The following is a 13,921-nucleotide window of genomic DNA, read 5'->3' as shown; positions in this document are numbered from 1 at the left end:
CAGTCATCTGTATTTCTTGGATTCCCTTGAAAAGCCTTGGCCATGCATGGATCTGTCAGTTCTGGTCTGAAAAGTATGCTGGAATGATTAGAGTTTTAACCTGTTAATTCCCAACGTTAACAAGTTAAATGGGTTCTTGTATTAATTTCTTTTTCCTTGGCAATGTGCATTTTGAGAAGAAAACATAATGGAAATAACTGGGGGCTGAAGCATGATAAATAGGGTTCCACATCATTCTAAAGCTTCTTGATGGTTTGGACCTTAAACACTTGGTGGTACTTTTTTCAGCCCAGTGCACAGACATAGAGTTGTGTAATTTCTATTAATTTTAATAACAGGCTAAATCACTCCAGTGAAAATTTAGCCCTTGCTGTGAAATCAGGCTCTCCGTTCTGAAGGACCTCAGAGTAAGAATGAGAACACAAGGGCTTGCAATATAAACCACAGAAAACCAGAGACAGCATGAGCTGCATTCATTCCCACTCTTGCCCCCCCTATGCTTTTGTTCAGCATATATAATCTGCCCACAAAACATCATCAGTAGAAGGAGGAAAGAGAATTAAGAGAACTCTGCATTACATGAATCTTCACTATTTGAGTAGATGCCAAGATTCTTTGCTACAGATCAGGAAAGGATAAATAGTTTGTTCAATTTTAAGATGGATTTTGAATACAGATTTCTTTTCTCTTTGTAAAATGAACTTTGAAATATATAGAGATATGGGTATCCATCATCACAGCTTGCAGAATCTTACCTCCCCAGTTTACTTCACCAGCCCCTCTAAAATAAAAGTCCCTCAAATAAAAACAATAAAAAAAAAACTGGATGGGTTTCTGTCTTACACAAACAATTTCCCTCACCTCTCTGTGGCTACACAGATACACACATATTTTGTGGGTTTCTTACTTCTGCCTTTCTTTTGCCTGAAAATGAAGATGTTAGCATAGCATCAGTGACTGACCTTATATTAGAGACTAACTTCCCCATTAGCAAGGTGCAACCTAGAAGTCATGTTTTATTCAGTGGTTTGTGACCTAATTTGAGGATAATTAGCCCTTTTGTTGCTTCCATTAAAAAGCTGTCCAGTAAAAGTGAAAGGTCAGTTATGTGAAAGTGCAGTCAAAAGTCACTGATATATTCAGGGAACAGTCAAAGATGGAAAGGCCAGATCGAGGTGAGGCATACAGTATTTGTCACCAGGTTTTAGTTTCATCTGTCACACAATATGTAATTGTTCATATTTAGTTCATTGCTTCTATTTCAGGATGGTGAAAATAGCACAGGATACTTCATATGAGAAAGAAACCTAAGGAAATAGGTAAAAATGAAAGCTGGAGAAAAACAACATTAAAAATTTAAAAACCCAAACTCCACCATTGGCAAAGGTGCAGATTATATATCATGCACCAATGTGACCCCAGGCTGTCAGCATTATTTATTAGAAATAAACCGAAAAAGGTGCTGAAGCAAAAGGAAAGTCAAGCAAGGTGCTTTCTGCTTTCAATAATCTGGAGCTGATTTCAGGGCTGTTGGCTCCTTGTTTGAAAAATAGACTAGAAGAGCTCAATTCCATCAGTGTTTGCCAGGAAGGAAAAAGGCGTTGTTGTTGCTATTTATTTTTAAAGTCTTCTAGGGAATCTAGTGTATGTGGGTCCTGTTTTTGACTTGGTGGCATGTGAGGGGAGCCAGCAGGGTGTGTAGGGGCAGGACAGAGGGGTGCAGATGACACTGCCAGGACTGGGGGGCAGGCTTGTGGGGAGAGTTGGCGAGGCTGGTAGGGGCAGACAGGGGTGTGTGGGCAGGCAACCTGGGCTACGTGGGTTGGGACAAAACAAATGGTGGTAGTGCCAGCCCTCCGAGACCTGATCATCTGACTCAAGGCTCCTGAGCTGTCCAATCAGTAGAGACAAGCTTAATTTGAAGAGCCTGGGCATTGCTTGCAAGGGAGAAGTTTGTTCATTCAGGAAACCCCTGTTTAATATAATTGTCCCAGGTTTCTGGGTGGGATTTAGCCAAAGCTAAACTTATTTGGGACTCTCCAAAACATGAACCTGCCAAAAAAAACTTAAAACAAAACTTTAAAAAAATCTTTAAAAAAAATCTTTAAAAAAAAGGAGAATAGAAAAATAGTAGGAAAAAAAGCCGGGATTTTCAATAACACTTAAAAAAACCTTAAAAACAAAAACCTTAAACTTAAAACTTAACCAACAAAACTTAAAAAAAAAAAAAGAAAGAAAAATAGGAAAATTTGGGGGGAAAGGGAGACGGTCAGGATTTTCCTCCCTAGCACCTATATAGTATTGTTTAAAACACTATTACATTATGATATTATTATACACTATTTGTATAGTAACTATACACTATTTCCTATAATTCCATACAATATCTGTTTATCTATCCACTGTACACCATTGTGACAAAGTGGGCACTCCCTGACTAGCCACAGTGCTAGTCTCCCACCTGCCTGTGGGCACGCCATCCGCCCTTCTTACCTGCCACACCTTGTTATTCAAAAATTAAGATCTTAATTAGGTGGGAGGCTTCCCTTTGTACGCCCTATTCTCCTGGGTGTATGTATGCAACTTCAACCACCCCTATACTGCATCCCAAGTCTTGCAAATGTTCCTAACAGCTGAGCTCTGCTCTGGCCTGAGGTCGGGCTCAGCTCATCCCAGTGTTAGGCCTCCCTCTCACTTTCCACCCTATTATGGGCCACACTTATACCGCCTCCCTCTCACTGAGGCCTCTCTCACACAGTCTCTCTCATACTGCCCCTTTGCGGGGCCATTCTCATACCGCCCCTCCTTTTCCTGGGGCCACACTCACCCTTCCCTCACCCAGAGGGCCCTGGGGCTTGTTTCCCTGCACTCCCCGGACAGCAAGTGCACAGCCTCTTGGGCCTCTCCCATGACCCTCATTCAAGTGAGCACTAGGCAGTTACCAGAACACTGGAGTGACTCAGCCTGTAGTCCCTCACTGGGTCACTCACCCAGCTGCTCTGAATTATAGGCTCCTGACTTGCCCCATTGTTTACTTGCAGCACTTCCTCAACTGCCCTACCCAATTGGCCTCCAGCCTACCTGTGGCCTCAGGCGCCCGAAGGCTTACCTGGACCTAACCCAGCCCCCATGTTAGCAGGGCCTACCCTTGAGTCCCCTGCTCACCAGGGCCCATTATGTGCCCTTTCCTCACAGGGCCTCATCTCAGGCCCCCTGTTCACAGGGCTTCACTACTCACCCCTTTCAACATTCACATGCTGTAACCATATCCTGGCTCCTAACTCCAGCCTCTCTCATTGAGCTCCATGCTCCTCACTCACACAGGGGTCCTTGTGCCCCCACCCCCCACACTTGGGGCTCCTAGCCTCTGGGTGCCTCGTCTCTTCACTAGGCTCCATGCCCTTTGCTAGGCTCCCCAGGCCTCCCAACTCCCACTCTGGTGCAGGCCATTAGGTGCCCCACTGTAGCCTGCTCTACACCTCCACTGAGGCACATACACTGGGGCCTAGAGTCAAACAAACCCCCCTCAGGCTCAGGTGACACTCTGGCCCAGCACTCACTCCTCGGGGTCTTGCAACCCACATGGGTGCAGGTGGCCCCACTCACCACTCTCCAGAGTCTTGCACCCCACACAGGCTCAGGTAGCCACAGCCGTGCCTGACCCCAACTGCCTCCGATGTTAAATGACCCACCCGAAGGTGGGGGCTGGGGTTTAGGTGCCCCTACTCACCTTCCACCAGGGGGGTGGTAACTGCCCTGACATTTCTGGGGGTGCTGTTCCGCTATGTACAGCCCCTCCAGGCCATCCATCCCTGACACAGAACAGTTTTAAGTCATTCCGAGGAGCAAGAGCCTTCTAACCATCCCCGTTCAATTCTTGCCCTTACCTCCTGGTGTTCCCAGAGCAGCAGCTCCACTGAGAGGTGTTGTTTCCTCGGTGCCAGGCAGCAGAATAATGCCTCCAGCTCTGCTGGCCTGAATCTTAAAATGGCTTATCAGAGCAGAGCCGCACCTGCTTGTTGCCTCTTTAGGCTCTTAAAGTGGCAGACACCAGAGGTGCTCAGCCACACACCTTCCCCCCTTAGAATAGTTCCTGGGGGAGGTTTCCCCCCGCTGCTTCCACCAAAGCAGGCTCCCTTCAGAGCCTGTGAAAGCCCTCAAGTGGTGAGCACCCCTAAAGGTACTCCACCACAACTATCTATAAAGCTGTACACTATTTTCTATAGGACATGACACAGTACACTAAATAACTTGCTTCTTCCTTATTCATGTTATTTCCTTATTGGTCCTCAGCAATTTCTGACTGCAAAAGTTTTTTGGGGGGGGGGGTGGAGAAGAAGAGGAGGGGGTTTTGGACCACAGTCCAAAAAACACCCTCTTTCCACCCAACCGTCTCCCTTCCCCCCACACCCCGCACAAGGTCAGTGGGACATTTCTGATATTACCTATATATCACCAGGGATGCTGCATATCCTGGGGGGCAGGCGGGCAGCATCCACCTGGACTATTTGTCATGGTTCTGGAATGGGAGTGTCAATTATAAGAAATAGAAAGGTTTGAAATATTGAATTCTTGGGGTACCACATTCCAAACAAAGTTGCAAACTTACCATTCTGGTGATGCCACCACTGTGCTCAGCAATTATGAACACTGGTGGGCTCAGTGGGTGGGGATCATGGGTGAGGGGTACACGGCTGGGGGGGTTACACAGACATGGTGAAGGGGGAACACATACACTACAGGTGGTGGAGGTAGAGGCAAAACTACCAGGGGGTAGTATATCAAGTCAGAGTACTGGGTTGCTCCTGCTGTGCCTGCCCTGGATGCCTACCTGTGGTCATCTGTGGATCAGGGGGATAGAGGAAGGGAAGGAGGGAGGGATAGGCAGAAAAACGAACAAACCATAAAATAAAATCACAGCAGCACCTACTGGACAAAGGCCTGAACTACAGAAATAGCACAGCACCACCTGATGGCAAAAGAAAGTAATTGCAAGTCTTTGAGTCACTGTTTGAATGCCACAAATCCATAGATATGGCACAGTAAGCAGCAGTGGTGCTAAATAAAAACATGTGAGTAGCTTTAGTTTAACACACCGAAAAGACTTTTAAAGCAGTGGGAAATCCTGCTTGTGCAAACAAAAAAGCAGTTGCAGTGGCATAAATGGGAAATCTCATGGCATGTACAAATGCCCCTTATTGCTATCAACAGGTACGGGGAGCAGAATAGCAGGAGCTGGCACTGGTCAGAGCCACATAGCAACAGGAGGGACAGCTGCAGCTGGACCTGTATCCTGGTGCAGGGGGGGAGCTGCTGCTGTGAATGGGGAGCAGGCAGGGGCTGCAGTTTGGAAGGGGCAACAGCAGGGCTGAGGGGGTTGTGGCTTTGGAGTGACAGGCAATGGCAGGACTCTGGCATATCAGGATTGCTGAGCACTACAAAGCAGAGGGAGAGAGGCAGAGGGGGAACTGTGGAAAAACACTTTGGAAATTTTTTAATCAGAATTTAGGGGTTTTTTTTAACAGAGAAAACCAGGATACCTGACAATGAGATCACAAGAGTATTATGAAGCATAAATTCCTTATATCAATAAATCACTTAGGATCCTAATATGGAAGGCCCTAAAGATACATATTTTATTATTTTTACTTATAGCAAAAATAAATTGGAGGACAGTCAGCTCCATGATTCAAATATTTATCCAAAGCTTAGGTTTATGTTGTCTGCATATAAGAGGTTAACATAGCATTAGATTTTTTGGATGGTGATTTTGCCAAAACTGTCTGTGGATCCCAAATTAACACCTCTGAAGACAACAGTATGAATTTATAATCTGGTATCCATGAATAACACGGTCATCAATTCCTAATAATTAAGTAAGTTGTGGTGAATGTACACTCTTGAAAATGACACCAATAGTTTCATTCTACCATGTTCTGTTACATCATTCCCCAGGTCCTTTCTACACAGTCTTACTCTTTCTTTCTCCCTGCCAACTCCACTATGTCACCATCCTCCTAGCCTAGTAGTTTGCAACTTTTTTTTATAATTGAGACACTACTCATTTTTTTTTATAATTGAGACACCGCTCATTTGACTTGAGGCATCTCTTTACAACTTCTGTAAACTGGATAGCAACCCATTTCAAAAATGAATTTATTTATCACATTGTTTACCTCTTTGCAGAGAGACTGGGCAGTGGAGGTACTGGGCAGTGGTGTGGCAGGGACAAACCTGAGCTAGCACTTATCTCCTTATATTTGCTTATCTTGCACCTGCTTACAACTATATCTCACAGATCATGGCACCCTTCAGAAGATTTTGCAGTACCTCAGGGTTGCCCTGGCACCCTGGCTGAGAATCACTGTCCTAACCAAACCCACTGCCTTCATACACAAACACACAGGCACATGCACACATGCATGTACATACAAACACAAACATACATTCTACCATACTCTCTGTCACAGGTTATTCCCCTGTACCACAGTTTTATGGCTTCATCATTCTTTACAAACATAATAAAACACAACCTGCTTCCACTGCTCAGTCACTGTTATGCTACCTTCCCCCTCAAAACCCACAATATCTTCTGCTGCAAATCCATGGTCTGTTATGTGTCATAGCCTCTTTCAGCTAGCCCTAACAACATTCTCTAATGCCTGACCCCAAATCTCTACTGGCCCATAACATAAGCACGTTTTGTCACACCTATTCAACTGAAAATGTGTCCTCCATAGTCCCTTAGAAAAGGGCCCACGTCACTTCTTCCTTGCAGATACAAATCAGGAGGATTTTCAATAAATATATTAGCACCCAAGCAGTGTAAACTCAGAATCAAGTCTAAAATGTGTTTTCTCAAGCACAGCAAAGCCACCCAGGGTCGTAAGGAAAATAAGGCAAAAAACCCCTAATGTTGCTGAAATGTTTTACAGAATTTCTTTCTAATTTCGCTCTACTTGAACAAGCTTCCTGTTGTGAGTCTGAATTCTGCAGAGAGAAGAAGAAAGGTTAAGCCTATCTAAACATGCCACAGTAATTGCTTCCAAGTGAGACAGAGAGAGAATGCATTTCTGCATATGGCATGAAGAAGTAATCTGTGACGATAAAAGTATTATGTTTATGAAGCAACCAAGATTAATCAGTTCATTTTAAGGGATAATGTTTTCAACAAATTTACTACAAAATGATATCTCTGAAGCAGTAATATTAGTGCTTGTAAGCTGCTGATCAGTATCTAGGGCTGACTTAATGCTCTAGCAGAGGCCCTCATTCTTGTCCCTGGATTCACCCTGTTTGCATTCTTGTTTGTCACTACAGAGGGAAGTGGAGCTAAGGATCCCTAAGATCTATAAACAGTAGTTCTCCAGTGCAGAAAATAACCCCTGTTCAGTGGGCTAACAATAATATTATTCTCCATTTATTGAAAACTGACAAAATAGGACAGTTGTAGGATTTGCAAAAAGCATGGGCTCTATGTTGGGGCTCTGAGCAGGGGTGAATATCACCCAAAGCCAGCCAAAAGTTCCAGACTCCTCTCATTGCAGTTATCTCCTGCTGCTCTTCCCCTCTCAACCTGATCTCACCCCTTCTACTTCTTTGTTTCCTCTGTCACAGTGTTAAATTTGTGATTTGATTCCTTGTATTCACATCACACAACAGGGTTATTCAACTGGCAGTCTATAGATTGCATATGGCCCCTGAGCAGTTCATTTGTGGCTCAACCATTGCTTTCTTGCTGTTACGTTAGTGTCTCCCCTTCTTTCAGCTTCTTCTGCCTGTCCCTGCCCCTGTCCCTGGGGATATAGGGATGGGGCAGAGCTGCGGGGCAGTGCAGCACAGGCTACAGCACTGAGGAAACCTAGGATTGGGAGATTCAGGGGGACTTTGTATAGGAGAGAAATGATGGTGCAGCGCATTGATGGTACCCACGGCTGGGGGGATGTGGTGAGGCATGTGGCCCATGAAGCATGTGGCTAGAGGACCTGCAGGCCCCAGCCACTTAGAAACTGGATAGCCTCACCATATGCTACACCTGAGAAACCCTCTTTTAGGGCTCAAAGAAATGTTCAGTTCTTCCTTCAAATACTTCTAAACCTATTTTGGTTGACTTTCTTTTGCGGCTCCCTGCTATAGCACCAACTGCTTCAGCTCAGTAATTGTTGCATTTCATTATCTTTTAGCTGAGACATAAGTTCTTTGAGAATGTAAAATTGTCTTTCACTTACTTTTAAAGCACCATGAAGGTCTATGGCAATATGTAAATACTAAGAGAGACTCCCTGTAACTGTTCTAGCAGGAGCTGTACAGTACTTACTTCATCTGGCAGTTACTTTTTGTAAGATTTCCAGATTGATATATGTAGACATAGGGAAGCCTATCTGTGCAGACTTTTACTCTGTGAAATGATTATATTGTATTGAACATACCAAGCCTTTATTCAGCAAAAGAGATAAGAGATAGAACCTGCATGTTGAAATGATAAAATGGTGATTGAAAAACTACTATGCTTCCCAATTTGGAATAAGTTCTTTTGTCTTTTAAGTGCCAGTACATGCACAGATCCTTAAGGCAGCTATAACAAATTGACAGAGTTCTCACAAGTAGAAGGAAAACATCTCAAGTCAAGAAAATGCACTTGTTGCTTACTCGTGTCTTGTTTGTAGGCTTAAGTATCATGATGTTTGTTATATTTTATTGTCAGTGAGAAATGCCACCTGAATAGATAATAAAGATTCAGTCTCAGGTTTTACTTCAGTTCTTTATATGCAGTTAAATGGTTCCTTATCAGCCCTTACTGTATGCCAGGGTGGTACAATTTTGAGGTACTTTATGTTGTGTTGGTTTCTGCTACATTGTGAGAATCTGCATTTTGATATCTCTTTCCTTCTCTCTCATATCAGCTCCTGATGGCCCACCTCAGGATGTTCAGCTTGAGCCCATATCTTCACAAAGCATTAGGGTCACCTGGAAGGTAAATAAATACGACAGAGAATGTAGACTCTAACAATAGTTATGTATGTTCAGACAGATGTCATTGAGGTGAATATTCATTATAACTATGGCTCTAAAGTATTTTAATTCAAACAGAATTTACAGATTGTTTTGCCAATAGATCTTAAAATACTTTGCAAAAGTTATGCTGTTATTTCACTGCACTGGGAAATCTTGTAACAGGAATGTACTTCCGTTGATCAGAGTAACATTTTCTGTTTGTATCTGAATTTGGAGGCTAGGCCTTGTTGCTGATAAAATTAGTGCTCACAGGGGTGTGCTATGATTGCATAGGCCATGATCCCTAAAAACAATTAAAACCAACTGGAGTCTTTCTACTGCAATGGAATTTGGTACCAGCCCTTACTGCAAGGATATCTGCAGTATGGAGGCTTGGACAGCTAGTTTAGTTGTAGAGGGATATGTGTCTGTGAGGCTGGATGAATCAGACAAACATAGTTTAAGCTAAATCACAGGCTCACAGGAAAATGGAATTCAAAGGCACCTCACAAGGTCATCTAGGTCAGTCCAGTGCTCATGGCATGATCATGTCTGATTAAACCATTCCAGCCAAGTAGCTGTCTAATCTGATTTTGAATGGAGATTCCACAATTTCTCTAGGGAACCTGTTCCAATTGTTGACCACTATCACAGTCAGAAAGTTCTTCCTAATCTCCAGTTTAAATTCCCTCTGCTGTGCCTTGCGGCCATTGTTCCTAGTCCTATCTCTTATGGTCAGAGAAAAAAGCCCATCTCCATCCTGTCTATAATTACCCTTCAGGTTTTTGAAGACTGTTATCAAATCCCCCCTCAGTCTTTTTTCTCCAGAGTACATAATCCTAGTTCTTTCAGCCTTTCCTCATAAATCCTGCTTCCCAGGCCCCTAATCATTTTTGTTGCACTTGACTCTTTCCAATCTGTCCATATCCTTCTTGAAGTTAAGGGCCCAAAACTGGGTACAGTACTCTAGGTGAGGCCTCACCAGTATTAAACAAAGAAGAATCACTTCCTTTGATTTGGAAGTGACATTCCTGTTAATATAATCCAGTATGCTGTTGGCCTTTTTTACAACAAGAGCACACTGTTGGCTCATATTCAGCTTTGGGTCTCCTTCAGGGGCAGCCCATCTGAGACATGCATGCCACAAGTGGCACAGGTATCCTCTATGTGTGGAACATGGCCAATCACAGAGGAGACAGGCACACATGGGGCAGAGTGGAGAAAGCAGAGCAGCAGATCAGGAAGGGATCACCGGCCAGGAAGCAGAAAGCAGACCAGTCAATTGGGCAGGGGAAAGGGAATGGAGTGTACTTGGGAAGAGTCTGGGGCTAATTTATGCCGTGTCTTTCAAAAAAGTTGGCCCCCACTGGCATACTGTAATCCCCAAAGATTAGCTCCTTTGTAACTTCCAAACTAAGTACAGACAGAGGCTGAACTGATTCAATCTTTGCAGGTGTCTCTAAACTGTGTAGATTGAACAGATAAGCAAGTGAACTCAATTTCACTTTTCAATCAGGAAAGGCAGCCAGACCCCTTCATTGGCCCATACTAGTAGCCAGGGGGCAATAAAGCATGCCAGCCACTGCAGAGAGCCCGGAGTCACGCCCCGCCCCTTAGCCTCTGAGCCAGCTGAGGAAGGGGTGGGGGGAAAAATGCACCCCTCTGGCCTGGGGGCAGAGGTTGGGAGGAAGCCCAAACCAGGGGCTTTACTCCACCTGCCTGAAGCTAGGAACTGGGCTGGAGTCCACCAGCCATGTCCCCTCCTTATCTTCTAGGCCTGCTGGGGGGGAGGGAAGCCCACACCAAGGCTTGGCTCCATGCCCTGGAGCTGGAAGCCAGGAGCCCAGGGTGATTCCATCAGCCATGACCCCTCTTCAGCCTCCAGGCCATCTGGGCTTCACCAGAGCTTCACTTCCCCATCCCTTCCCCCTGTCAGCTTGGAGGCTGAGGAGGGGGTAAGGGCAGGATACTCCAGCCCCACTCCTGGCTCCTCCGGGTGGAGCCAAGCCCCTTCCAGCCACTGCCCCATACCAAGCTGCACCTTGCTGGGGCTCCAGTGCCAGATCAGAGGGGTGTGTTTTTCCTCCTCACCCCCTCCTCAGCCAGCCAGAGTAGTGATAGTGCTTCTTCTAGGGAGCAGAGGGGCAGGGCAGAACCTGCTCTGCTGGAACAGACAGCACAGCCCAGGGGCTGCAAAGTATCCTGGGATGCTGGGGGATTGTGAGTTAATTTGAACCTGGAAGGGATCTGGGACAGAAGTTCCATAAACTGATTTGACCTAAATCTGATAAGTCTGATGCTATGTCCATCCAGGTTTAATCTTAAACCAGTTTCAGACATTTTGAAAACAGTTTAAGTGCATTGAGCTTCTGTTCTGTTACATGTTTAAACCTGTTTCTGATCACCTAAACCAGTTTATGTGTAACTTCTGTCCCTAGCTCCATAGTCCATTGCTTGTAACTGTTTTGTCTACATTTCATTCAGTGTCTTGATAACTGTGCAATATTTTACATCCAGTAGTTAAGAATGCACACAGCAGATTTCTAAATCAAATTTTAAACCAGGCTTGTAATCTATAAAAAGTGTACATCTCAATGGACAGAGTAAGGGTATTTTATCTGTAACCTAATCTTCAGAAGAACAATAATTTATATGCTCTGTTCATAATATCTCGTATTTTAGATTCTGAAGTGTGTAGCATAAAGTGTTAAAATAAGGTCAGTGCTGATTAACTTCTGTCATTAATGTCATTTATTGGTGATACATATTGTACCACATAAGTCAGAACTTTTGGAGAGCCATGAAATAATTGTAGAATGCTGCCCATTTATCATGATAGCATATTCTCATGCCAGATAATCCATGATGAGAAAAGATTATCCTATATTTAAATAGTCTGTCTGTTCCTGAATGACAGACCTTGGCTACTCAAATGGCCAACTAATGTAGGCAGATCGCAAACGATAGGGACTGTAAAGTAGTTCACTCATATATTAAAAATGATGTATTGAAATCTCTATCACTACAAGTACATCCACAGAAAGGGTTGTTCTCATCAGCCCTAAATTAATGTTTCCCCATCCTGCAAATACAATGGAGACTCATTAAAACAAAGTACAAGTAATTGTGGTTTCTTGCACCACACTACCATTCCCTTAGTGGTCAGTGTCTTTGGGGATGAATCTACTTGGCTGTTGGTCTACCCTCCATTCTTGTGGAGTGGAAGCCTTACCTGTGAAGCAGCACATTTACTATATAGATCCAAAAGATGTACATCTTAAAGCAGATCGGGAGGCAATAACATTATACAATGTAGCAAGCTGCATCCTGTTTAATGCATCATAAATACAATCCTTGCATCTTATAAAGAAGTGTTTGGTGCTTGCCTTGACCCCACAGGTAAAAAAAAAAAAATTCTAGTCCAACTGATATCTCAAAATGACCCAGTCTAGCACATTTTAAATATTTCTTCATTAGGAGTCAGACACACACTGATAACATTTGTATCAACTTTATTTCATAGTTACAGCCATGTCACCTGTTCTTGATGTGGTTTCTACAACTAACAAAGGTTCATGGCTAACAAGAATAGCACCATATAGCAGGCTAAATGAACTTAACAGTATACTTGTTGAACAAACTAAATGGAGCACATGAAGTTCTGTTTGGAAGGCACGTGGATTACCCACTGAATTAATGTGTACCATATACTGACTCTAGATTAGAGACCCTGTAAAGGAATGCTTAATGTGATATTACTTTAAAAGCATAGTGTCCAGGAACTATACGTCTCATTCAATGTTGCCACCTGGAATTGTCACAGTCCTACATGGATGGAAAGGATTTTTTTGAGAAGGGATTTTTTTGGAAACACTTAGCCAGATTTGGAAGGTCCCATTGTCTGTCCCTCTTCTTAAAGCTGACTTGTGAGGATTTTTAAACATAGAAATTAGAGTTGGCATCATTGGCTATTGGTAAAATGTAGGCGTCTAAATGTCATTTGCCTTTAAAAAAGTCTTCCCTTTTAGTATGTGGCCTCAGGCATGTTCAAATATTTGCAGCATAAATGAAAGTTTCATGCCAAAATGTTCAAGAAATACCTCAAATGTTCTAGGTCAATGTTGGATCTTTCAATTTTAAACAAGCACAGTTTATCTGTGCCTACACCTGTACCCATTTAGACACCTACCCGCTTAATCTGCGGATACTGTCAGGTGAGTAAAACATCCACATAAACGGAGCTAGAGTTGTGGTGTCATGGTCTCCTATTTGTGTTCAGCATTCAGATCATGGCCAAATTTAATCTGTTCTATGGGACCACAACACTTTTCAAGCAATAACATTGTACATAACAAAATATAATAAATTTGAACAGCACAGGAAAATACCGTAGACAAATACCATAGGGTATGTACACAGGATACCTTTACCCTAGAATATTCTCAATTTTGTCTACAGAAAAAGTAGAATGGGCACATGGCATGTGCCATTAACTGTAGAAGAAAGGCCATTCTTTGGTATAAAGTTACTCCTGCAAAATTTACTCTGGAAAAAGTTACTTCTGTTCAGTTAAATCCTGTTCTTTTCATCTGAATAGAACTTTGGTTATTGGATAGAATATTAACATATTTAAAAATATTAAAATAATATACATTGTAATATTCCAAGAGAACACAGAGAAAATTAAGTGGGCATTAAATTGGAGGCTGTGGGCACATCTACACGTTCTTTAATGCATCATACTTACTGTGCATTAAGTTTAGTATTTGTGTAATTAAGTACTAAATCAATGTGCAGTAACCAGCAGCACTGGCATGCACCTTTTTAGTGACATTACTGCACAGTAGCCTAATAAAACTGTGCAGTTTGCATTAGCACTGTTTGTGCTGTGACACATTACTGTGCAGTATTATTTGGTTACTGAGCA

General features: G+C 43.3%; 1 protein-coding gene across 1 annotated transcript in view; it reads left to right on the top strand.

Moving 5' to 3' along the window:
- Nucleotides 1-13,921, top strand: part of DSCAM (DS cell adhesion molecule) — a 628,177-nt gene that overhangs the window by 486,481 nt on the left and 127,775 nt on the right. Inside the window, exon 15 of the mRNA XM_090031636.1 lies at nucleotides 8,904-8,974. Coding sequence (XP_089887762.1) covers nucleotides 8,904-8,974 — 71 coding nt within the window. The remainder of the gene's footprint in view (nucleotides 1-8,903; nucleotides 8,975-13,921) is intronic.

The sequence above is a fragment of the Crocodylus siamensis genome, chromosome 1 (genome assembly GCF_052110815.1).
Source record: "Crocodylus siamensis isolate JL-2025a chromosome 1, ASM5211081v1, whole genome shotgun sequence".
In the NCBI taxonomy this organism is placed as follows: Eukaryota; Metazoa; Chordata; order Crocodylia; family Crocodylidae; genus Crocodylus; species Crocodylus siamensis.
This window is presented reverse-complemented; position numbering and strand designations above follow the sequence as displayed.